Below are 24613 nucleotides of genomic sequence, written 5' to 3'. Positions count from 1 at the left end.
GCACGCAACCACACACACGCAGCACAAAGAATTTGGGGAGGACCTGCTCATCCACACCGATTTTCTGACTGACTTCAGCGAGGGGTCCCTCCTAGGCCAGTGGTTTTCCACCTGTGGCTGTAGCTACAATATTTGCTTGGTTTGCTTTTTGTGGGGGGGTGATTTTACTGCCCTTTGATGTGATCCTGGAGGGCCTTCAGCCACAGGTTGAAAACCACTGCTCTAGACTGAAGGCATCTCCACGTGCCTGTGCTGTTCCTCTGAACCGCATCGTGCTCCCTCTGCACATCCAAACCACGTAACTGGGTGCACCCAGAGCTCCAGTGAAGATCTCCACTGGACCAGTGCCTGCCCTGACGGACAAAGGGGCTCAAAGGGCACCCAGGGGTAAGGTACCACCACAGGAAAATGTCTCACAATAGAAAGCTACATAATTATTTTGTGAAAACTTCGTTTTTTTGGGAGGAGGCCGGAAGGTCTGGCCTGGAGAGGTGGCTGAGCCAGGAGGACAGTGGCATGAGCCCATCAGCAGTGGCCACCTGAGAGCAAGGCGTTTTTGGGACCAGCAAGGCTCGGTTGCAATTCTCCCCTTGTTCCCTTCAGGACAGGCACTTGGACCAGAGGAAGGAGCCATGGTGGGACCGGTTTTCTGTCCCCCAAAGGCAGACCAGCATCAGAGGAACAGTCAGCAGTAGGAAACTTTACAGCGAAGTCACGCCAGCGTGGGCAGCTTGCTAACATCCCATGTCCATCAGCGGCTTCAGCAGGCAGCAGGAGCCTTTCTGCTGGCAGCAGCAGGCTCCAAATCAGGTCTTCAGTGGCTGTTTCCAGGGTGCATATGGAGAAACGGTCATGGGTGAGCACAGGGTTCACACCAGAGCATGTGGGCCCATGTGCCAGCTGTGCAGGGCCTGATCCTGCCAGGCGGTGATCTCTTCCTGCAGGGAAGGGTTACCAGATCTTTCGGGATCAGGCACTAGGTTGGTGCCACAGCTCACAGCACGTCGCCCTCTGCTCCACGAGGACAGGTTCACAAAGTCAGGTTCCCCAGCAGGGTTGGATCCTGCACCTCCCTCCCTTTGGGCAGCGCTTTGGAGCCTGCTGCTGCACAGACAGCTGTACTTTGCTGCACGGGACTTCAATATAAAGTTCCACTTCAGGTGTTTTTCTTTTTCTCCCGTTTGTTCTTTGCTTAAATCGGAGGTGTGAGTTCATACATTATAAAAACAGCGCAACGGTTGAATGAGACAGGATCAGGAGATTCTTAAATAACAGGGATATTAGTGCTCTAACCAAAGGAAGTGATTTGTCATCCAGTGGATGGCAGAAGCAGAAACAGGATAGGATCAGCTATTTTAGAGCTGGCAAATAAACAGAGAAAAGACCAGCAGATCCCACCGGCAGCAGGGTCAGGCATGGAGGAAACCCTCTTGAGCCCCAGGAGAAGTGTTTACGAGCAAATCACCCACACAGATAAAGTCAAGCTTAGAAATGCCAAAGTTCCTGGTTCCTAAACATATCCCAAGACATTTGTGGGATAGAAACAAATGTGGTCTATGACTCGGTGAGCAAAAGCTGTGGGTATGGGATGCTGAACATACTCCAGGTCTGTTCCCGCAGCCTCTGCAAGGCACAGCACCCACTTAGCTTTACTGTAAAACACTACTGGTGCTTTCCTGGGCTGTGCTCATGCTGCCTCCATAGCTGGAGGCAGATTTTGCAGGTGAAGGCACAGCACAGCTTCGGCCCTTTCTTTTGGAGGGCAGACCCCTCCTGCTGCATATTCTGCGCTGGCTTCATTGTCAGCGAGAGCTTTGCACATGAAAGGACCACAAAATTGAGGTCACTCTGGCCTCGGGTTTGAAACCCGTGGCAGCTTTCATCGGTTTCAGCTGGAGCAAGCAGCATTCAGTGCCCCTGGGAGCCAGCACTCCTGGGCTCTGTCCACAGATGACTCCGGTCGACCTCCCGTCCGAGATCGCTCTCTCCGCCTGTTCATCCGTGAAGTGGAAATAAAGCTACAGGCAGGGACGGGGGTACTCACACCGACTACTTGTGCATCTGATTTTTGGTTGAGATATGAGGTTGGACAGAAAGGTTTCTCCATGAGATGATCCACGGTACACGGCCAGTGCAGGTGTCCTGGATTGTCTGATGGGGAGTTTCCTTCTCCCATCGGGTACACTTGCAGCATAAGGAGACAAAGCGACTGATTTTGGCACCTAGAGACAGCCTCCTAATGCAGAGGCTGTGAGCACCTCTGAGTTATTGACATCTAGAAAGATACTGGGCAATTTGTATCATTGCTGCAACAGCAATTTAAATCCCGAGATGAAATGCAAAATCTGCCAGCTGTGAGTATGCAACAGGGGTCTTCTGCTACACCGGTTTGTCACTGGCATGGCAAATCCCAGAGGGGAGCCCTCCCTGGGTAACGTGTCAGCAGGAACCTGGCATTTCTACAGCAAACATCAAAGCACCCTGGAGAAGGAAGGAGAGGCCAGCACAGAAGGAAATACCTGGTAGCACCGTCAGCCAAGCAGAGTGATGTGAGAAACCAATAGAATTCCCTGCGAGACAAGTATATTCCCCAGCATCCTCAAAAGTAACATTTCGCAAGTACAGAATCTCTAGCTCCTTATCCGTTGTGTTAACACCTGCCGTCTACGGGGAAAAAAAACACACACATATAGAAAGAGGGAAAACAGAGAATAAGCCACATTCCCAGCAAGTGTGAGGACACCACAGGCAAATTTCAAAAGCAGATTAAAGTGTTTTTTCTTTTTTCTTTTTTTTTTTTTCCAACGGCCCATCTTCCACATTTATTCATTCATTCCCCTCTGCAACCTGTAGTCAAAAGCAAAAAAGTTCCCTTCACCAGGTTCTTACTCTGTCCCACTAAAGAAGCATGCAAGCAAAAGCATCCAGACGAAAAATTGCCCCCACAATATGACTGACCTTCAGTTAGTAGGGTGAGTACAGGGGGGAAGAGAGAGAAAGAAAAAGGAAAGAGGAAAGAAGGAAAGAAATGAGAAAGGAGGTGAGAGGTAGTGGGGAAAGACTCAAGTGCTGATCAGACGAACGTACAAATACTGAGTTCATTGAAGAATATTGAATTGTCAATTTTTTTTAAGAATTATTTTCAGAATGGCCATTTCTAAGCCATATATTTATCATACAGCCTTTGATACTGCAATGTGACTCTGGCTGATCCCAAGAAGGTGCCAAACCCTCCAGGGGTGCAACAGCTGGAGTCACACCAGAGAGCTCACAACTCTGCACTGCTCTCTGCTTAATGTGCTTGCTCGTATGAGTCAACATTGACATTTATTTCCCAATTACTCCTCAAACGGACAGAAGTCAGTCCGTAACGATTGTATCAGTTTTACGGGCAAAAATCTTGGTTTTCCATAGCACCAAACGTCACAGGTCATTAGCATGCAATTCTGTTATCAGCACTCAATTGTAAGGAAGGGAAAGGAATAAAAGCATGAAGAGTTGATAGCAAAATTTGACAGTCATTTTATTGTGGGAATTTTTCCATGGCAATTGCTGTATAGGCGTTACATTCTTGTAAAAAAAAATTAGCAAGAAAATAAGATAAAGCCATTCAGCGTCAGTTGACAGGGTGTAATACAAAATGAATAGTAATTTTAATCACTAGCTTCTTAAAATGTTATAGCTCATTCTTGCAGTTGCCAGGGCCTTGGGACAGAGTCTGTGGTTTACCTGGTTTTGGTTTGCGAATGTGGAGCCAAAATGGTTTTTCGGCTATGCCTACGAAATTGTTGGCTCTACACAGATATTCTCCTTCATCTTGTTCTGTCACATTGAACAGATTTAGGTTAGCATCGGCTTCAGCGTTTTTACTGATCCAAGACTGCAGGAATAGACAGAAACCTGAACTTCAGTAAACCAAACAATACCTCCATCGAACCTATATCAGCTAGGATTGACTGTTCATGCCTATTTTCTTTCCAGCTATAGCAACATCCCCAGCTCGCCCTGTGGTGATAGACCTACCCAGGACTTGGGTGACAAAGTCCCCAAACCACACATAGGTGACCTCCCACCCCTTCACTGGTGTTCCTGCTGCTGGAGGCACGCGTGCCATTTCTTTCTTAGAACAATTTCCCACTTCTCCATCTGACAGCAGTCAATGGCCCTACAGTTCCCTAATAACTCCGCAGACAGGAGCACCAGAGAAAGGGCTTAAGCAGAGATTTGTGCTTGCAACCCGGCTCAGCAAATACTGTTTCAATTATCAGATTCCAAAATAGAATTTGGAAACAAAATATAAGCAGTGGCGGTCTGAAACTAGCTGCTGACTTTGCCTTTCAGAAATTAGCTGTAATTTTTTCCACTGCTTATAGGAGCCTCTTCTTCACTAAATAAAGTGGCATATGTAAATCAAACAAACTTCAGGCTGTTAAGCAGGGGTTTATTTCTCTTCTTCCAAGCTGCCACAACTGCGTATCAGTTTGTTCCTAAACAGTTGTTTTTATTTTGGTTGAAAACGCACACACCCAAAAAAAACACAACTGTTTTGGGTGGCCTCTGAAGTAGCCTAGGGAAGGTCCATAAAAATATCAGCTTCAATCCTGGAAATGAAAATAAACCGATTGCATTTCTCAGTTTTGTTCTTATGTCCTCCAGCTCCATCTCAGTGCTTTTGATTTCAGAGCCTGATCTTGCCAATGTGACCCTCAGCCCATGAAAATCAGCAGGGCTGCCAGATCTCATAGGTTATCGGAAGCCAAACCCAGAGGTGGCATCAGCAAGGAGCCCTGGTGTCCACGTCTGATGGCAAACCCCGCTGGCTTTGACCTGATCTCGTCTCTGAGGCTCACACGCTGCAAGGTCTGTCTGTCCTGACCAGTGGGGAAATGTGCCTGCCTGCTGCTGCCGCCTTGTTTATAATTAAACCAGGCATTTTTCAATGCCGAACGTACAATTTAGCCTTTGACAAAGCTCGGGCACCGTGCTGCCAGCCCCCTCCAAAACTGGAATGCATTTAGTGCTCTTCTGCAAAGAACAAGGGCTTTCCTTTGATCACAAATGAGCCTGGCTTTCAGGAGCTGACGCAGGTGATGGCTTGGTTTTGTCAGGCTGCTTAAAAAATAGGTTGAAAGTACAGCATTCAGTTTATCCATCTGGCCTGGGGTGGGTTTTGTCCCCATGATTTAGATGTGAGGGGGAATTTCACATGCTGGGCACCTCTCCTTCCCCCTTGCTCTGATGGAGACTGGGATGCTCCCCATATACAAACTGCCCCGCAGCAGCTCCTAGGCTCCACAAAATCTCCTGAAGGCAGGAGGGAAGGACAGGCTGATAAAAAAGCCTTATCTCCCTGCAGGCACCATACTGTGAGGCAGTGGGGAGCCCCTTCTAAAGCAGCAGAGGTCAGAAGGGCTGCTACCAGGACCCTGCTCTGGCAGCACGGCCAGGATCCTGGATCAAAGCAACAGCATCGCACGGCACAAGGGCAACGAGTCCATACAGCCAAAGGACTGGCCCCGAGATGACAGCGAGATCATCTTTATTTTTGAAAAAGCAAACAAGCACGTACACCAAAAAAAAAAAAAAAAGAAAAAAAATCCCTGCAAAGCTGGGCCTGATACAGCTCTGCGGAGGCCCAGTACTGGTGCACAAAAGATGCATCCCAAAATGGAAATGCTCCGTGCCCCAGTGCTGATGCCGGCATTAATACAATTCAAAGCATTCCTGATTAACCAGAAGTAGTAAATAGACGTGTGCTGGTCCTATTCAGCAAAAATAAAACCAAACAAAACTTCTGCTTTCAAACGCCTGCCTGTGCTCCCCTTCGAGGAATGCGGAGCCTTTGCCGTCCACAGAAGAGAAGGTATTTGGCAATTCTAATTACCTAGCCACCCCAGTGCCGCTCAAACGTAATTTTAAAACACTATTTATACGGACTATTTATATGTTCTTCGCCACAGCAAAATGGGAGCTTGTGCTTGTGACACAAGCCACTGTTCGCAGCGGCTCTGCAAACTTCCCAAAGGTAGCACTTTATCCCATGGGGACCACACACAGAGCTCGGAGACTATACGAGATGGCATGTGACACAGCCAGCTATTCAGAGCGTGGTACTGGGCTGTGAAACCAGGGGGAAATTCAAATATGCATAATTCAAACATATTTGGAGACACAGACAGAAAATAAAAAGTTTTATCAACTTGCGAGAAGCGCCTGCTGCCAATCCTGAAGAACTGTCTCCAGCCATTTCTTCCAACCAATCTGTTATTTCAATCTATGTAATTATTTCCAGGGTCTCTGGCTTTTATTATCATGTATCTGGCTGAGTTACAGTTTTGTAGATGCTGTCTGATAAGTTTTTTTTTTTTTTAATTTCATACAAAGAGATAAAAGGGTGCGTACAGCAGGATGTGCACGGGGAATGTCCATGCAGAGGACAACCTCTGCTCAAAAGTGCAGGGACAAAATCTGGTTTCAGACACAGAAAAACTGGATTTGGCACTACGTATTTTAATAAATACAATACAAACACAGGATGCCTTTAATTATTTAAAAAAAAAGGGAGGCTGGGGCTTAAAAGTTCGATTTGTTTTTCAATCTCTGTTCCTTACTTTTATATCTGTACTGCTTCAGAAGAAACCAGACCTGCTGGCTTTGCTCTGTCTGTAAGCTGGAAGATCCCTTTCTAGAAAGCATTTTAACAAAGTGGAGTTTTACTCACTGAGCTTTTGCTCAATAAAAAATAAGCTTTCCTGAGCATGGATAATAGCAATGCTCACAAATGTTAGTGGCTGGAACAACAAGACTGTCTTGGCTCTCAGGTGCTGGTCGTTGAGCATTATTTAGCACATGTGCGCTGCAGTATGTTTACTTGGAAAAGGAAAGAATGTGTTTTAGTTGGGAGCCTTTTATTTTAGTGAGCCTTGAAAATACCTCTTTTGAAGCTGTAAAAGAGAGTTATTTTTACAATTTTAGGTCAAATTCAATCTGACAGCTTCTCTTTTATTATGCTGCATTTCTCACAGTTGCCTCAGCCCTTACAACTACTTTGCTTATCTGTGCCACTACAGTAGTTGTGTTATCTCTGGCAAGCAGAAGAGTCTGGAACATCGACTTCAGGACATTTTTGCTGTACCCCCTCCAAAAGTAGAATATTCCACTGCACAGGCTTTAAAGGAAAGAACATTCCCAACAGGGGCTTACTCTCACTGTTTTTTCTTATAGATGTGAAACAATTACATAAAATGAAACCTGGAGCTCCCAAAGATCTGATTTAAATAATAACCACCCTTCCAGGAGCGGTGGCATTTAGCATATTCTGTTGGGAGTTTCTGGTTTGCACTGCAGGGCTAGTCTAGGGCTTATTTAACAAACATGAAAATAAAAGTTTATGGCTTCCATTGATGGTGAGCACCTCTATTCAGTGCTGATCTCTTTTGCCACAAGACAGTGGGCTTCTTTGAGAAGCATCCCCACAATGTAGCTGCTGTCCCTGTAACACTGAGACCACAGCAGAGGAAAGACTGCCCTGAGGGTGAAAAGAAGGAGCAAGTACCAACCTTCAGCACCGTGACATAGGGTGTCCCATCGGGGCCGTATTTGCTGCCATTGACTTCCACATGTTTCAGCCACTGAATGTGAGGCTGGGCATCGCTGTAGACCTTGCAGTGAAACTCCACATTGCTCCCAACCACCACAGTCTGGTTGGCAGGGAGCCCTGCTTGCAGGATCGGTCGGTGGGGTGACCGTTCTGAAACACAGAGGAGAAGGAAATCTTAATTTACCCGTCCTTCTTCCAGCAAGGTCTCCTCTCTGCAGCCTTCAGCGCTCTCGATGGGAGGGGACAACACCGCTCAGTGGTGGCAGCTCACAGTGACCTGGCAGGAGTTGTTTCAGATGGGGAATCTCCTTTGTTTTTCAGCAGAAAGGGTGCAAACTGGGATTGCCATCCCTTCCAGGTGTCATGGCCAAACAAGCCAAGGGAAGGAGAACCACCCGAGAGCAGAGGATCTCAGCCCCACTCATGCCATTCCTTCTCTGGCTCCTCTCTAGACCAGCTAGGTAATTTATTGATCGCAGATCCGAGGCTGAAGTGCTGGTCAAAAGGAGGCTTCCTCTTGGCTTCAGAAGATGCATGATTCAGCCATTTGTGAAAGAAACCAAGCTCCTGCTTCCTGTATCCCGTCATGTGCCTGTTCAACATCACCACAGATTAGTTGTTGAGGGAAAACAGGGAAATCTCACCTAATACATCAAGCTGGTACGTGTGCCTAATATTGCCGTATTTGTTCTCCACAACACAAGTGTAGTTTCCTCGATCCGACGGTACAACACTCTCCATCACCAGGCTCCACTGCTGGTGTCGCAACTAGAAGAAGAAATGAAACCATCAAGCCCATGGTCAAGCACTGTCGTCACCAGAGCCTTCAAATCAGTGAACAGTCAGGGACCTTCTACACACTCGGCCAGCATGAACAGCCCCCAGAGCTGGCCTGAACATCACAAGCACCCATTTCAAGGGTCATTAAAGACTTAATTTGAAGAGGAATTAAGACCAGTGCATAAACAGTGCCACACTGAGATTGTAATGGGGACCTGTAGATGCTTCCACGTATGAAATCAGCTGACAGTTGCACTGATTATGGTGCCTCTCATTAGAATAATGAGTTTAGAAGACATCAGCTAAGGTAGCTCCAATCCACTTGTCCCCTTTGTGAGACCACTCTGGTCCACAGACCGTCAGCCCAAAACATTGCACTCTTGTCTGCAGATCTTTACCAACTGCTACATATAACACGTAAAGATAACTAGAAACAATACAGATTATACTTCTTATCCCATCTATAAGGTATTTTGAACAACTATGCTATGGGAACAACATGGCATGGCATCTGTCTGAACAGAAATGGTTATCTACAACTGAGTTGGCCCCCTAAATTTTCTGTCAAGAACAGATGAGAAAACATGCCCAACCTCAAGTCCGGTCCTAGGATGCTTGGTCAGCCCTCCTCTTTCTGCCCTAAGCCTCATGCTACTTATTTTCCTGGATGGGGCTTATATCCAGAGCTATTGGTTGTGCAGTAGCAAAAGGTAAAGCACTACCCATGTCTCCAGCCTGACCCGCTGCCCTGCACTCCCCCTGGAACGTTTGTTTCTAATGAGTACAAAGGAAATAACGGATATGGGAAGTAAATCTTGAATTAATACAGAAAGCAACCAACACAAAGATGACTTCAGGATGCATAGCATATAAAAGCTCTGCAAATCTCTGGATATTCGTTTGATGCCTTCTGCTGCCCAGAGCAGCACATTTAACTTTATTAAACATGGTGAAGGTGACTCCAAGGACACAGAAGCAGGAGATTACAATAATGCTGTGCTAGAGAATGTCAAGGGCTGATGGAAAAAACAAGGGTGTAATTGCTCCTGGAGGTTTCTTGCTGCAGCAGGTGAACTCCAATATGAAGTCATTTAACCTCTTTTGCTACACATAAATTGCATCCACATGCTTTCCTTTAAAGGGCCAAGTCGCAATTAAAGCCAGAATTTTGGAAAGAGAAGGTTTGAAGCCATAGGACCAGACAGCTTAAACAACTTGCTTAGTTTCAACCCAAGCAAGCAAAAGCCATCTGACAAAGCCCCCTACTTTGTACATCCCTGGGATAGCAGTGCTGAGCACCCCACTTCTCAGACGTTGTGATTTCCTTTCATTTCAGGAGGCCGTGGCTGTTTTAAACAGCCTGCAAAGCGGTCTCGGTTGCTGCCGATGTCTGGTCAGGTCTGACTGTGCTCGTTGCCCACCCAGGGCACAGATGGAGCTCAGTGCAGAGCCAACAGCTCACCTTTTGTAACGCAACAACCCACTTGGTGCAGCTCTTCAACAGCGCTGCAATTACAGGGTAACAGGAGCGGTGAGAGCTGAGGGCCTGAACCCTGGGTTCACATCTGAACATACCAGACTGTCAAGGAAGTTTGAATGCAAATTTGTGGCTGCTCAGTGGCTCATTTCCATACTGGCTTGTCTCGTAGTTTTGTTTAAAGACTTCTTTTAATCCACTCTTCAGCACTGCAAAGTATTTGCCCGTGGAACCCCAAGGAGCTACTCCAAGGAAATGGGACTCCAGACACCCGATCAACTCCCTAGTCTGAACTGTATTATAAAATCAGGTCCAAATTAGGTATTTTACTTAGCATGTCTTGTATTTACTTTCAAGGAATGTCTCTTCATTGGGTTTGTGACAGGGACTTTGGACCCTGAACAAAGACATGATACTGTGGAACTGTGGGCATAAACTTGGGGAAAACTTGTTTGGGAACTTTTCTAGAAGCAACAGGACTTTTTTTTTTTAGGTTGAGACTGGGTCTAAACTTAAAGGATAATAAAAAGGGATGTTCCCAAGTTAGGATAATTGCTGTACTTGATAAAACACTAGAAATAAGAAGTGACTTAGTGCAGACATTAATCAAGTCAGTGAGATACTGGAAGTCCCTCTGGTTTATTTGGTGTTGTCATTCTTGGCTTCTTGTGAAACAAACATTTGCAGACACACTTGGAAACTCAGTCGGTGTTTGCCAGACTGGTATGTGCAATGGTCTGGGGAAGGGATAATCCCCTATCTCCCCTCCCCCTCGATCTTCCCTTCTAGGGTCATTTAACACACACAGGCTTACGATATTAGGGATTCCAACACGGATTTAACCATTAATGCTCTTTGGGAAATTTCATATGATAAGTCATATGAATTTCTTCTCTCTACCACTTAAGGATGAACTGTAAGAAGATCAGTTTAGCCTGGGCCTTCTCTTTAGCCTGCCCTTCTCTCTTGCAGACTTTACAAAGGGCTCTGACAATCACACAGGATCTAAATGCCATTTGTGAGAGGCAGAAGTGGAACAGTGGTCAGCTTTCATCTGCTGACCACAGTCCTTTCACAATCAATGTTTAAACTCTTCCGCACACTGAGAACAAATGAGAAAATTCCCAGCTCAAAGATTTCTGGGTTAAGACCAGATCTTGAGATGAAGCAAGCCAACCAAACTCTGCCAGATCTGGATCTTGCCCATTCTTTTCAAGCTGCCTAATCCTGTTATGAAGCTAAGTTGTAACAGGGAATTTAAATCTTAAATACATGAAATAGTGAAAAGGTTTTTGATTTATTTTTCTGGTTCAAATCTTGGTTGATATCTATCAGTATTATTTATATTGGATGAGATTTACATTAGACTACTTACATCTAACTATGGCTCAAGAGCAAAAGCGAGCAAATAAGAGAAGGAAAATTACAGAGAGAGAAAGATGTCTTTATATCAGGAAAGGGACAAAGAACTATACCTAGACAGACAGAGAGTTTAAACCAATCTTGCTGTAATTGGCCTGACGTTGCCTTCAACAGCACTTTAAGCATTGGCTTGTTGCTGGAAGGTGCCCCTAGAGAAACAAAGCACAGCGATGCCAAAGACTCACTACTGTGTTGCAGAGGATGAAATGTGTCAATTTAAACTCAAGGATAGATTAAAACCACCGGGAAGTGGGTAGGGGAATTGCTTTCAGCTTTAGATTTTATTCTGCAAGCATAATTTAGTGCAGCTGATGTCACATAGTCTTGTAAAAAGCAGTTCAAACAGCGCACGCAAGCCTGAAAACATTTCATGATGATCCTTACAGCGTGCAATTAGTAAAAGATGCTTGTGCTTTGTTATCTGCTGTAAGACTGTTTACAGACAGGAGTCTTTTCTCTCCTTAAATTTTCAGATCTAAAAGCAAGTGTGTCCTCAGCCTCATCCAGGCTGGAACGGGGACAGGGCTGAGGAGGGACCTTCAAAGGCTTCTCTGAAACAACCACAATAGGCTCTTTCAGGAACAGGCCTGAGCTAACAGGAAAGCAACAGCCCAAAAGCAGCGGGGAGGGAAGACTTTTTCAAATCCTTTTCTGGTTTCTGGAGCCCTGCACGCTCCGCATGCCTAGCCCCCTTTCACAGCATTACAGATGTGGTAGGCATCAGCACAGAGCTATTTAAGGTACTGATGAAGGTGTCTTTTGAAAAACCACCTTCTTTCCTCACCAGCAGCCCAGGGGGACGCCAGGGCTGGCAGAGTGCAGGCTGAAAATGCCTGCTCAGGAGTCCTTCCTGCTGCTCTAGTATTGTTCTAACCAGCTACTGCCAGCTTTATGCTCCCCAGATATGTTTGATCGTGACCTCAAGGGGACAAAGGAACAACAACAACAACAACAACAAAATCAGAGCAGCAGATTTTCTTGTTAAAGTCCTCCCATTTGTCATGTACAGTAGCACAGAAACTTCTAGATAATTTGGTCATTTGAGTGCACTTTTGGTGTCCACTTGAGCAAGAACATTTTCCAGAACACACTTGAGCAAGAACATTTTTCAGAACACCTTATGGTAAAAAGGGAAGAGAGAGAAGGAAGAAGCCAAGGAGCAGATGCTATTACTCTCGAAACAGGGTAATCCAACACTTGACCAAGGGTCAATGATTTATACCACAAGAATGTTAATGACCACCAACACAGCAGTCCAGCTCTTTGGTGAGGACCTTCCCACACCTTCAAACAACACAGAGTCATTTTTCCTTGAAAGCTGGGAGTAGCTATGGCTTGGTCATGCACATCTGAATGCACTGGGCTGATCTCCAGAAGTTAGGAGTATTATTACTTTCTCATTGCTGTCCACAACGCACCCATAAACTCAGCCTCTTTTCTACCTAAGCCCTGAATGGCCAATATAGACAAACTCAGAGGGAATTAAGCCCTGAAACCCGATGGACAGCAGCCCTATCTAACACTTTGGTGTCGAGCAATTGCTTGGACTGCCAGAAACATCCCCATTCCTATGAAGCTGGGACCATGCTCTTACATGTACCGACGTTAATTACAGTGAAATACAATTTCCTCCAGTCAGTAGAAAACTTGACAAAGCCACAGATCCAAACCGAGGCCTTACCTTGATGCCCCCAATCCTATGCTCTCCCTTGAACTCTTTGCCGTTCTTCAGCCAGTAGATGGAGGGAGTTGGGTTGCCACCCGCCGGACATCGGAAGCGAACGGTGTTGGCGGCGGGAACTGCCAGCAGCTTCTTCTCCATCTTATCTGGCCGGGTCCAGAAGGGGACACCTGAGAAAAAGAACAAGCTGAACAGGCCCGTTTCTGCTGTGGAGGATATCAGCTGGTGAGCAGATGCATTTGAGGAGGCTTTGGCATGTGCGGAGTGACAGTTAAATTGCTACCTGCTGCAGTTAAGATAAATGACACAGAAATGCTTTCCAGCTAAATGACTCTTATAGACGTAGACAGGGCGTTTGCATTTTAGGTTTGTGATGAAAAGTTCATGACCAGGTTCTTGTCTTGGTAATGCCGGTGTAAGTCTAGAGTAGCTGCTCTTAAATCAGCGGGGAGAGCTATCCCAGATCAGGATGAGGGTTTGGCCTCAGTGTGTAAAAAGATACAGATGTACCTTTGGGACAATAGTAGTCAGGAAGCATGAACAGCAGAAAGATGTTGGAACTGTAAAAAAATGCTGATGGGCCAGCAAGGGAGCAGAGAAAAAGTATTAGCTGAGTGCTTTGGAAAATTTTGCTCCTCAGTGAGCACAAACATAGTGCAGCCTCCTTAAGGGAAGGAAAGGAAAAAAAGACAGTGCCAAACTGGTTTATCATGTTTATGTTCTTAAAGTTCAAGTGATTTTAGTTTTAAAGATTCATGTTACCTTTGAACAGGGATAAGTTTTAAAATACCAGTGTTAGCATGAGATACTTTTTATAATCTGCCTTGAGTACAGCAATGTTTCTTGGCATCGTTACAAACATTACATATTAACTCCAAATTAAGGCAGCAGCGGCAGCAAACTTATTATTCTGGAAAGAAAGAAAGAGAAAGTTCTAAAAACAAGCCTCCCAAGCTTTCATTTCTGCTTAAGGAAACACTGCAGAGCTGCACTCAGGCTGCTTGCCCTACCAGCTCCATGCCCTGCACCGAGGCCGAAGGGAGATGGGGGCACACAGTGTGTGCTTAGGAAAATAGCAAAGAGGAGGCCAAGGAGTGTAACCAGTGCATGGGAAGGAAGCACCCACCAACACAGAGTACCCAAACCCACTGGCTGCAGAGCCCTGCGTGCTTCTGGCCAAGACAAACCGAAGGTGCTGGTCCTGAAAGACCTGTCTTGGAAAACATGGCGGCCACCAAAGCTGCTGGGAGAGCATCGCTGCCAGCCTCTCCCGCAGTGGTGAAGATCACAGAATCACAGAATGGTTTGGGTTGGAAGGGACAGTAAAGTGCATCCAGTTCCAACTCTCTGCCATGGGCAGGGACACCTTCCACCAGACCAAGTTGCCTAAAGCCCCATCCAGCCGGGCCTTGAGCAGATCCAGGGATGAGAGGCTCAGAAACACCACTCAGGATCACAGCTCCACCTCAGTGATGCCTCTGTAGCCCCTTCCTCTTCATTACAAGGGTGTACAAGGTTCTCCCTCTCCTTTCAAGCCTCTCGGAGCTGCACCCGAGCTGTTCCCTCTCTCCAGCGTTCACCAGCGCAGTCGGCCCTGACACGTCTGGTTCCTACCTGCTCCAGGTAGGGCAGTGGTGACCCCACCTTGCTTTAAAAACCACAGACCAGACACAAAAGTGCAACACAAACATTGCTCAGACAGAAACACGTCACAGCACTCTGTATTCCCAGGGGTGCGCGAGGATTACGGGTTTTGAAGGCATTTGATAAGCACAACCAGGCAGGCCTAGCACAACGAAGCAGGCCCGACGGAGAGTTTTACATCGTCTGCCTCCAATTAGGAGTGGCCTCCTCTCTTCCCAGCTGGAAATTCAATATTCAGTTTTAATGACACATCCCAGGCAGGTGGGAACCAAGCGGGCATTCGCCTGTTTGCTTCTGCAGAACCGGGATTTCCCTCATTTCTCGTAACATAAGCCTGGGTTTAGAGAAGAGCCGAGAGGATGCTGGCAAGCACCAACACCCAGCCCTTCCAGCGGATTCCCCCCTGCCCTGCAAGTATTACAAGGACAATTACAGCAAACACAGAGCAAAATATTGCCTTGGATCCACCCGCACGAAGAGGGGATTTTTTTTGACAGCCCTTGGGGAGGGGTCACAGAGGGGGCTGCTTCTGCTCGGATGAATCCCATAGATGTTTGGTGGCAAAGCTCACTGCCGTGCAACCCACCTCCGCAGCTCAAAGGGCTCAAGGGCTCTTCAATTCATGGCATTTCAGCCCCAGAGACTTTGCAGGCAGGCTCATATGGCTCAGCTAAAGCATGCACCATTTTAGCACCTGCTAACACACTCCACGTGGCCTGGTTTCCCTTTGGCGTCTGGGTGCGTTGCTGCTGCATCTCACGCTTTCACACCTCTGCAGCTGGATGGCTGGACACAGGTGCCTCAGTAGTGTCACAGCCTTTCCAGGGGGCAAAAATGAACATTAAGGGCTTGCATCTGCCCTCAAAATGCCTTGCACAACATGCTGCGACTCCTGTCAGTCAGCTCCATGTATCAGAGGAATGTGGTGTTCAACCGTGGCATGTACACCTAGGCATCTTTTAAAAAACAAAACTGTTTAAAGATCTTTTCTTGCTGGGCTCACACCAGAGAGGTGTGCAGCTGGCAGAAACGAAAGCAAAAGGAGTCCACGCAACTGCTCCTGCAAAATTCCAGGCGCAGCAAAGCTTGCTGTGAACAAACTGCACATCTGGGGTGGGCCTCAAATACTGCATGATAACATGGGCTAAACGGGAGCAGCCATTCACTTTCCAATATCTTAGAAAAACAGCCAAGAACTGCATGTCTCACACACCCGGACTTCCTGAGGACTTCACACACTTTTCCTGGGACTGAGGAGAGGGCTCAGGGAGAGGCCAGAAAAGTCCCCACGTGTCGCTGCAGAGAAGGGCAGCTCTATAACCTGCTGCTTGTTTTCCTGAGAATCTGGGGATATCCTCCATATGGAGCAAAAGCAGGAAGCGCTCCTCCCTCCTGCTGTTAGAAAAGGCTTCTTCCCTGAGTGCATCCCCTCCGTTTGGGTGCTCTCCCGTGCGACTCGGGGCTTGGCACCCTGGGCTAACATGCCAAGCATCCAACAACCAGGGCATCACGCACAGCGAACTGGAACTGGAAAAAAAGTGTCTGTGCATTCAAAATGGTGCCTTTGTTCTCACGCTCAGGAGTGGCGAACAAAAACATCAGCGCTTTTGGTTTACTGTGCCCTCTGAGTCCTTTCATTACCACTTTTTAAAGGGGGTGAAATTTTTTGCTCAAATCTTCTGTTCACACAAAGCTTGCAAAGCACCAGAGAGTTTTGGGAGTGAGGAAGGATGAAAGACAGCAAAAAAAAATAAATTCAGAGCCACTCTCTCTAAATTAATTACCAGCAATGATTCTGCATGTGCAGGTGTGAAAAAAGGGATCCGCAAACATTGTTGCCGGCCCTTTCCCATCATCAAGCACTAAGCCCGACCATCCGTTTTGTTTGTCAAAGACACCGGCCACCCATCCGCCTGGAATGACCAATTAAAAAACTGAGAGCGATACTTGGAATAATTAATACAGCCGAGCGCTCATTTAGCAATTAGGAGCTGCCATAAAATTCTGCAGCAGACAGAATCAACTCTAATTGTGTAATTTCCCCAGCTGACACCTCCGAGTACACAGCCAGATTTAATTGGAGATTATAGGGGCTCTTTGAAGGTGCTGGGGCTACGCAGCAGGGGCTCCAAACAAACAGATACAGAGGAGTAGGGAGCACTGGGGCAGAAGAGCACTGTGTGAAAAGGGAGTTTGGTTTTTGTTCCGGGGCCAGGAAAAACAGCTGTAGAGAACAGAGGTACTGGAAAGCCTCTTTTTGCAAAGGCGGATCGCAGTTCGTGACAAGGCTGCAACAAATGGGATGATGATTTGAAGTTGCTGAGGTTCCTCTTTCTTCTCTTTGGCCACCCATCTCTAAGGGATGCTGTCTCCACGCTCTCCAAGGGCTTCTGGGCCAAATACTTCGTTTCTGCTAGGTGAAACTTCTTCTCATCCCCCAGCTTTGATATTTCCAGCTTGGATTTCAACGATCTTGGGTGAAATCTCCAAAATTAATGAGATTGGCTTCAAACTCATACCACTACTACTGTTGTCTCTCCAAGTCCCTCTCTGTAAATATGAGGCTTAAAAACTCTTGAACAACACAAGCAAGCCAGAAAATTCACATAGCATCACAAGGGGCCTGGAAAAATTATTACTCAGTGATGTGCAAAACGTGGCAACATGCAGTAAGACAGTCCTGGACACATTATCTCCCTCTGCATAAGAATAACTCTTGGTTGTATTTTGCTTTTGCGTGAGAGGCATGTTTATTGCTCTCAGTGCTCTAACTCCTGACTGTGGGTATGTCTGATGGCCAGGCAATGGCTCGCACACCTCATTAGGGTACTTTTTGCCACAAGAAATGGAGGACACGGGCATTTGAGCAGTCCACAGGACATGGCACCAGCTATACCCACGCATCCTGCTTGGGATGGTTGAGCAGCCCCTGTCCCCAGTGAGATGTCCCAGTGGTGGTGCTGCTGGGGTTAACACACAGCTCCCCACACTCAACAGAAGATCTGCCAATGTTAACTTGGGGGGTCTGACATTAAACAAAGCAACATAAAGTACATTCATGTCACTGCACACCATGAGGCTTCATCGCTCTGGCACTTGAAGCTAATCAACTGTTTTTAAAGCAAAAGAGAATCCAACTTTTTATAGCAAGACCTTTAAGCAAAGCCAGTGGTTACCTTCGGGTCTAAAAAAAGAGACAGCCTTGAAGTCAAGAAGACCCAGAATACAGGCTATAAATACATGCGGCAAAACGTGTGTTTTCCCTCTCTGTGAAGAAAAACGTGTCTTTCTGTACCATAAAACAGCCCGTGTTTTGTGATACCTGTTGCTAAGAGATGAAGTTTACTACAAACCACATTAAAAAAAGCACAGAGCGATTAATTGTGCTCATCAGAAGTTGCTCTGTAGCAAGAGCAAACCCTGACCAAAACTGACCCTTCCCATGTCTCCAGCAGGCTTCAACAGGCATCGGGAGCGCTGAGCACCTCTGCAAAGGTGCTCTTCAACATGCGGGATCCAGCCCGTAATTAGAAGCTATCAGAAAACCACTAACTGCTGCCGATGGGTTGCCTGGCACCGTACCTCACAATTACTGTCCACATACTGCACGACACAGCGGCACAAATTTATTACAGTGGGAGACCTGTTTTAAAGAGTCCTCCAACGCTATGGGCAGAAGAAATTTTCCAGTCATGTTGAACTTCTGCCAACGTACATAGCTGATTTGGAGTTCAAATGCAAGACATTTATTTATTAAAAACACATATGCACAGGCAGCTCTCTTTGCAGAAATATAAAGAGCATAATAAAACACAACACTAACGCCTATGAAGCATGTAATGATCCTGATTAATGATATTGCACTTAAAGAAACAAGCACTGGGATTGAAAGAGACTCAGTGTAAAAAGCACTGAGGCTCTGTTCTGGGGCTCCCTTCCCCATGCGAGTTAAAGAAAAAGCCAGGAAAGCCAAAGGGGTTGCTCCTGCTTACGGCAGCAGTAAATTTGGCGCTTGGCTAGCATGAATTTTATTCTCCAAGCTGCCTCTGCCTCCAGCCAAGATGCTTGTAAGGACCAGAATTAAACCTGCTAAAAATAAAGCAGGCTAAGGTTTGCGATGTGTAACTGCAAGGTGTAACTTCAGCACAGTGAAAAAAGCAATGACAGAGAGGGCTTGGATGGATTTTACATGCAAGGAGAATTTATAGCTAGAGTTTGTCAAGTCAAACTCACAGAATCAAGCATCTGAAAAAATCAAATATCAGTAAGATACTGGAGCAGCTCTACCACTCTGGCATCTATTTCTAAATTTCTGCTGCCTGGTCCAAAGAGTTTGCACCCCTGTCTGAAGGACACCAATTTCAACGTGACAAAGAGCTGCCGTCAGTCTAGGCATATATCCAGGTGAGCTACTCCACATGGCAGCCACATCTCTTTTAAAGGAAAGATCTCTGTATCTCATAAAAACAAATTACCTGTATCTTCTGACTCATCATCGTCATCTTCATCATCACCTGATGATGGCGAATCTAGGAAGAGAAGAGGAAAGAAATGAAGCAGAAAAAAGATGGCACATGGGGATACTGCATTGGATGAGGCTGCTGGTGCCAGTCCTCTAGTGAGGGAGGACACCTGAGTGATGTGTCTCCCTCCCCTGTACCTCCACCAGCCTGGGATGACCAGCCAGGAGCTTTCCAAACTAGGAGAGGGGGGCATGAATTTGCCAGTGCTCTGCCACTGGAGAGCAGGGCTCCAGTGCCAACTACTGCTCCATGTGCAAAGGGCTCTCTCCTCCTAAATACAAAAGCAATTCCAAAAGGGGAGATTTATTTTTGCAGAACAAGCTCTCCCCGCTTTTTTTTTTTTCCCCAGCGTTCACTCTGAAGACTTTTTATTTCACCAAGTCTCAGAACGACAGGTCAGCATTTCTAATTCACTTTCTCTGTACTGTTCTTTTAGCTCAGCATATCCCTGCTATATCTCCCTGTGTTAATTCCTTGCTAAACTACTCAGACCAAGGCTTTTAAAACTTCCCCCTGTAATCAAAGCTCTCTCCAGATAGATATTTTGCTGGCTACTCCTTGACCCAGCTGCCTTCAGTTATATTCCTTCTACAGAGGCACCTCAAGGCTGTAACTGAATACAGGTTAACAGGTGGGAATTTTCCATCAGTATCTCTCTAAAGCTTCCTGTACCCATTCTCTTGATGTGGTCTAACATCTCACCTTCTCCAAGCTGTCCACAATGAAGCCTCCAACCCCCTCCATGCCCCTGAACAACTACTGTAAATGTAAATCCCATGATAAAATAGCAGCTTAGTGCTTGATTTAGTTTTACACAATTTAGTACAATTCAGTGTCTGGAAGATTTAGTGTCTCCGACTTTATATAATCTCCAGGAATTTATTTTTTAAAAGAAAGGCAAAATGCTAACAATGCAGCAGCCTTTATATTCTGAGACAGAGGTAAAAGCACTTGGCACGAAGCACAAGAAAACAGGAAACTATGAATGTACGACATGTGGCCAGAAAAGCAAAATACCGATTCAGACCAAGACTCCTTCCTATCAAGATGCACTTGATTTTTCTGCCATTCTCTAACCGGCCCAGCGACAAAAAGCTCGGAGGTAAAAACCAAAAGGGACAGGAAAGGTAATAACAAACATCACTTCTCTGCAGAATCTGGAAGGAACTTCCAAAGATACTCACTGCACATAGCAGCAAGTAACCCAGGAACCAGCTCCCTGCACCAGCCTGCAGTCGCGCATCGTGCTTTGCACCCTCTCTTTGGCATGGACTCAGGGCAGATGTGAAGCACGTATCTAACTGCAGATCCACGGCTAAGGTCCTGCTGGCAGCAGATCCAGGGAAATGCCACGGGGCTTGCTGAAAGTCAAGTGCCTCTTTAGGTGTTTCAGCAGAACCAGCAGGTTTACTCAAGTCCTGGTGAAGGCAGAAACCTTGCCAAATACCCACCAGCATCGACAGATGAACGAGTACATTCTCAGCCCCACACTCTGAGATTCGGTTACCTGTATATTAACACGTGATTGCAGTTTACTTCTGGTTTCAAATGAACCAATCGTGACCAGAGCAGCAGAATCAATTTTTAAACCAATTCAAAATGTTTGCACAAGATCGAGGGAGAGCTTTTGACCTTGCTTGTGTTTCATATGAGAGCTCTGCAGCTTGGGTTTTAAGACTATCCCATGCTCAGAGTTACGCTTCTGTTCAGATTACTAAAAAACCACCTTCAAAAAATGACCAAAAATGTGTCAGCTATTTGTTAATCATTCACTAAACCTGTAATCCTTTCCATAAGACAACACCTACTGGCATCAGCAAAAACGGTTAGATGCTATTCTAAAAGGGCTTTCTTTATGAGCAGGAAGGGCTTAACAGTTTTAGTCACTCGGCTTGAGAAGCTTGGTGTTGAGTACTTTGAAAGTTCTTTTTGCTGATACCAGCCTGCAGCCCGTGCTGCTCATCCCAGGGGTGCTGCTCGGCCACTAAATCCAAAGGGCGTGCATGAAATGGCTGCAGAAGCAGAGCTTCTGCCAACAGGCCTGGAGATCAGTTTGGGCATGCACTCTTCAGTTGTGATTCACATCAAGTGCTCGTGCTTTAAGAGGGCAGTACATTTCTTCTGGTGAACTAGTAAAGCAATCAAGCCCATGTCTGTCATTGGAGGCATTTTAAATAAACCAAAGCCTGTTACTAATCAGACTGGTTTTCAGTTTAGAGTAGCAGCTTCTCCCTTCTCAGGTACCTGATGCTTCCTAATGCTGCCACCAGCTCTGTGCAATAACCACCTTGGTTTGTACCCGCCAACTGAACACCCCCCAGAAGGGTCTGCAGGGACAGAAGTGTGTCCTGCCAGCACGGCCACACAGCGTGCCCACCTGGAAAAGCCCTGAAATGCCAGCTCCAGCATCTCCTTGCTCTACCTTCAGCATCAGCCATCTCACTGGGCACCCAAAGTTGCAGCAGAAGAGCTGGTTTGCTGTGAACTCAGAACTCAAGGTCCCAAACCAGAAAATCCTGATAGGATCTGGAAGCAGCTCTCAAAAAGGGACTTAGGTGTCTATCAGCTGCTTTGAGTATTACATCTTGTCAAGCCAGCCTCCTTTGCTCACTTACGGGTACAGATCAGAGCAATTCCAGTTCATTAGTACGGATTTAACCCAGTTTAACAAAGAGAACAACTCCAGCCCCGTACATCAGATATCCACATAAACACCCAACGAGACATCTGAGCTAATCGCTGGTGTTACCTTTAAGAAGTGGGAACGCAAACCACAGATCTCAGATAACAATCTCCTCTCCGCAGCGGAACACTGAGCAATCAATAACAATTATGAAGAAATATCTGAGCGTATGAGAGGCGCCACTATTGCCACACCGAGCAGGGCTTCAAAGTTTGAAACAAGTGCTGCTGACAACTAAAATGGAGACTCCCACATTACCAGCACTTTGGTGGTAATGACAGTGGGCTAATAGAATCAAAGACTCGTAATGCTGTCAGAAAGCAGGTTCAGGTTACTCGCTTGTTCTTAAGCTGTTATTAGCTATTATTAGAGAAGAGGAAAAACACAGGGGCTTAAACTTTCTAAAAGCAGAGGATTATCAGCCCTTCCACTATTAAAACAATTTCTCACTTTACAAACTTTTGGGGCTGGCAGCTGTTTCATTTGAATGTGTAACCAGCTGCCCTCTTCTGCCTCCCTGCTGCCCCTTGAACTCAAAAGCATTTTAATGTCACTTAAAAAAAGAGAGTAACATTTCTAACAACCTGCAGTTCCTTGGATAGTCCCAATAATCCTACCTAGTTAAAGAAAGCCTTTCAAGGGCCAAATACTTCTTTAACCATTTAATTGATATGACCTTGAAGCATTCACAGCAATCTCCAGTAACGTTCAATGAAAAGCAGATGTTGGTGAAGGCTTGCTGAAACGAGCTTTTATTCTCACGATGGTTTGATTCTCTCACTTACACAAAATCCTATTTCTGGCAAGAGAAAGACCTTTATGGAATGGATGTGATTTGCTATCACAGACATCTCTGTGTTTGGTTTTCAAATGGAGCCCCTTGCTTTTTGAGGGAACTCAGTTTTTGGAGGCAAGGACCTACTGTGTTGGGAATACTTGAGAAGGTTCCAACAGCACACAGGGGAAGAGAAGTTTTCAAAACCTTAGATCCACAAGGAGTTAATTCTTCTGAAAATTCAGGCCTTTAGTCTGTGTGATTAGGAGGCTTTTTATCAGCTCTCAGTGACAGATATCCTTCTACCAGTGCAGCAATGTGAAATCATGAAGATGATCTTAACGTTGTTTGTTAGCTATCTGGGAACAACATTTTTTTCTGGCACCCTCTGTTGAGTGATCCAAGCTTGGACAGCTTGTAGCTGTTCTGTCCTACTGTCCCCATCATGGAAAATATGGCCAAGCAAATGACAGCATGTGCTGTGCTAATGCATCACTTGCTTGCAATACATGGTTTGCAGTAAGTACCTCTGATGAAGCACATATTCTAGATATGCAGTCTGCAGATAAGCTACTTCTGAAACAAACTGGTCACTTGCGATACGTGGGGTGGAGGGAAGTGACATTTATCAGCTAAAATAGGGATGCAGTGTTCAGGAACCTCCAGCTTTGACATCCAATTTTGCCACTGATTTGCCACATAAGGTAGAAAAAGTCACTGAACTTCCCTGAGCCACAGTTCATTCACTAAAGACTTCAAAGGCACATGTAGCATTGCATCTATTTGAGTGTTAAGAAGAATCTGAGGTTTAATCTGACCAGCACCGTTTCCAAGTCTCTCTCTATCTTAACATCAAGTTTTACCACTTGGTACAGACGCGCAAGCATTCTTTGATTGTTTTTTTTGTTTTGCTAGACTAATTACTACCAGGAGTTGCTGGGGAGGTAAAGAACTACCAAGTATGGCAAAACACTGCAAAGCACCAGCTGCGCTGAACATGTGAAGGGGCAAAAATATAAAAAAAAAAAAAAGTGAAACAGCTGTATTTCTGCACGTACCTGTAACTCTGACTGTAAAGTTTCCCAGGACCTCATTGGAATGCCTTGGCTTGCAACTGTAGAGCCCCGAGTCATCATAAGACACATTGATTATCTTCAACAGTTTTTGTCCAATATGAGTTCTGTTGGTAGGTGCAATCCCAATACCATCTTTAAACCAGAAAACTGACACAGAAGAGCCTTGGGTGTTGCAGGAAAGTTCAATGGTATCTCCACTTCCAAACACCAACTCTTCCAGAAAGGCGGTCTCACTCCTCAAGTATTCTGCAAAGGGAAGAAGACATGGAAATGAGTAAAAGCGGGTATCAGAAAACAAAAAGAGCATGTCAAAACAAAATTTATCTTCTATTTGCCCTACAGATGCTTCTATGTACCCAGAGCTCCGTCTTGACAGAGTTGAAACTTGTGCACCCCTCCCAAGCAGGCAGTAATGCAGAAACACAGCTCTGCACAACACAGTCAGGTCTCTGGCTGATCTGTAGATCAATGCTGTAGGGACCAGAACATGAACACTCCACCAGGTGCATCACAAAATACAGCACAGATCTCTTTGCAGGGTCATTGCAACATACAACGTTGCATGTGGGTAGTGATCTGGCAGAAATAAGTGTGTGAGAAGAATAGTTTGGTCTCTGGATCTTGACTTCTCTACTCCTATGAGACTATCCACAAGTGCTGTAGGACTCAGCAAGGAGCAGGAATAGGGATTAACCCAATTTCTCAAGTGACTCTGGGTGGCCCGAAAGCAGCCTCTGAGGGCTGAAGGAAACGAGGGAGAAGGGTGGACAGCAGACAAGCTGGAATAGCTAAAATAATGTTCCCACCCACTAGCTCTCTGCTCTGTGCAATGAAGGTGTGCAGAACCAAAGACTGAACATGAAAGGTGAAATCCTTCAGATCAGCCTACCTACCAGCTGCAGCAGCCTGTTACACTAGGGATGACAGGGAATCCTGCTGTGGGCTGGGGAGT

The 24613-nt window shown here is 46.0% G+C and overlaps 1 protein-coding gene across 6 annotated transcripts in view; it reads right to left on the bottom strand.

Annotated features, from left to right (window-relative positions):
- The window catches only part of FGFR3 (fibroblast growth factor receptor 3), a 56033-nt gene that overhangs the window by 11774 nt on the left and 19646 nt on the right, over positions 1–24613 (bottom strand). For 3 of the 6 annotated variants that reach the window (XM_066995584.1, XM_066995586.1, XM_066995587.1), the window contains exons 3-8: positions 23644–23907; positions 19080–19133; positions 12961–13130; positions 8245–8368; positions 7560–7750; positions 3730–3880 (exon numbers count right to left, since the gene is read on the bottom strand). In XM_066995584.1, coding sequence (XP_066851685.1) covers positions 3730–3880; positions 7560–7750; positions 8245–8368; positions 12961–13130; positions 19080–19133; positions 23644–23907 — 954 coding nt within the window. Of the gene's footprint in view, positions 1–2519; positions 2665–3729; positions 3881–7559; positions 7751–8244; positions 8369–12960; positions 13131–19079; positions 19134–23643; positions 23908–24613 lie in introns of all 6 variants that reach the window. The other 3 variants (XM_066995588.1, XM_066995589.1, XM_066995590.1) reach the window with 1 other exon arrangement.

Source organism: Anser cygnoides, chromosome 4, assembly GCF_040182565.1.
Source record: "Anser cygnoides isolate HZ-2024a breed goose chromosome 4, Taihu_goose_T2T_genome, whole genome shotgun sequence".
Classification (NCBI taxonomy): Eukaryota; Metazoa; Chordata; class Aves; order Anseriformes; family Anatidae; genus Anser; species Anser cygnoides.
Note: the sequence above shows the minus strand (reverse complement) of the source record. Positions and strands in the feature narration are given on the sequence as shown.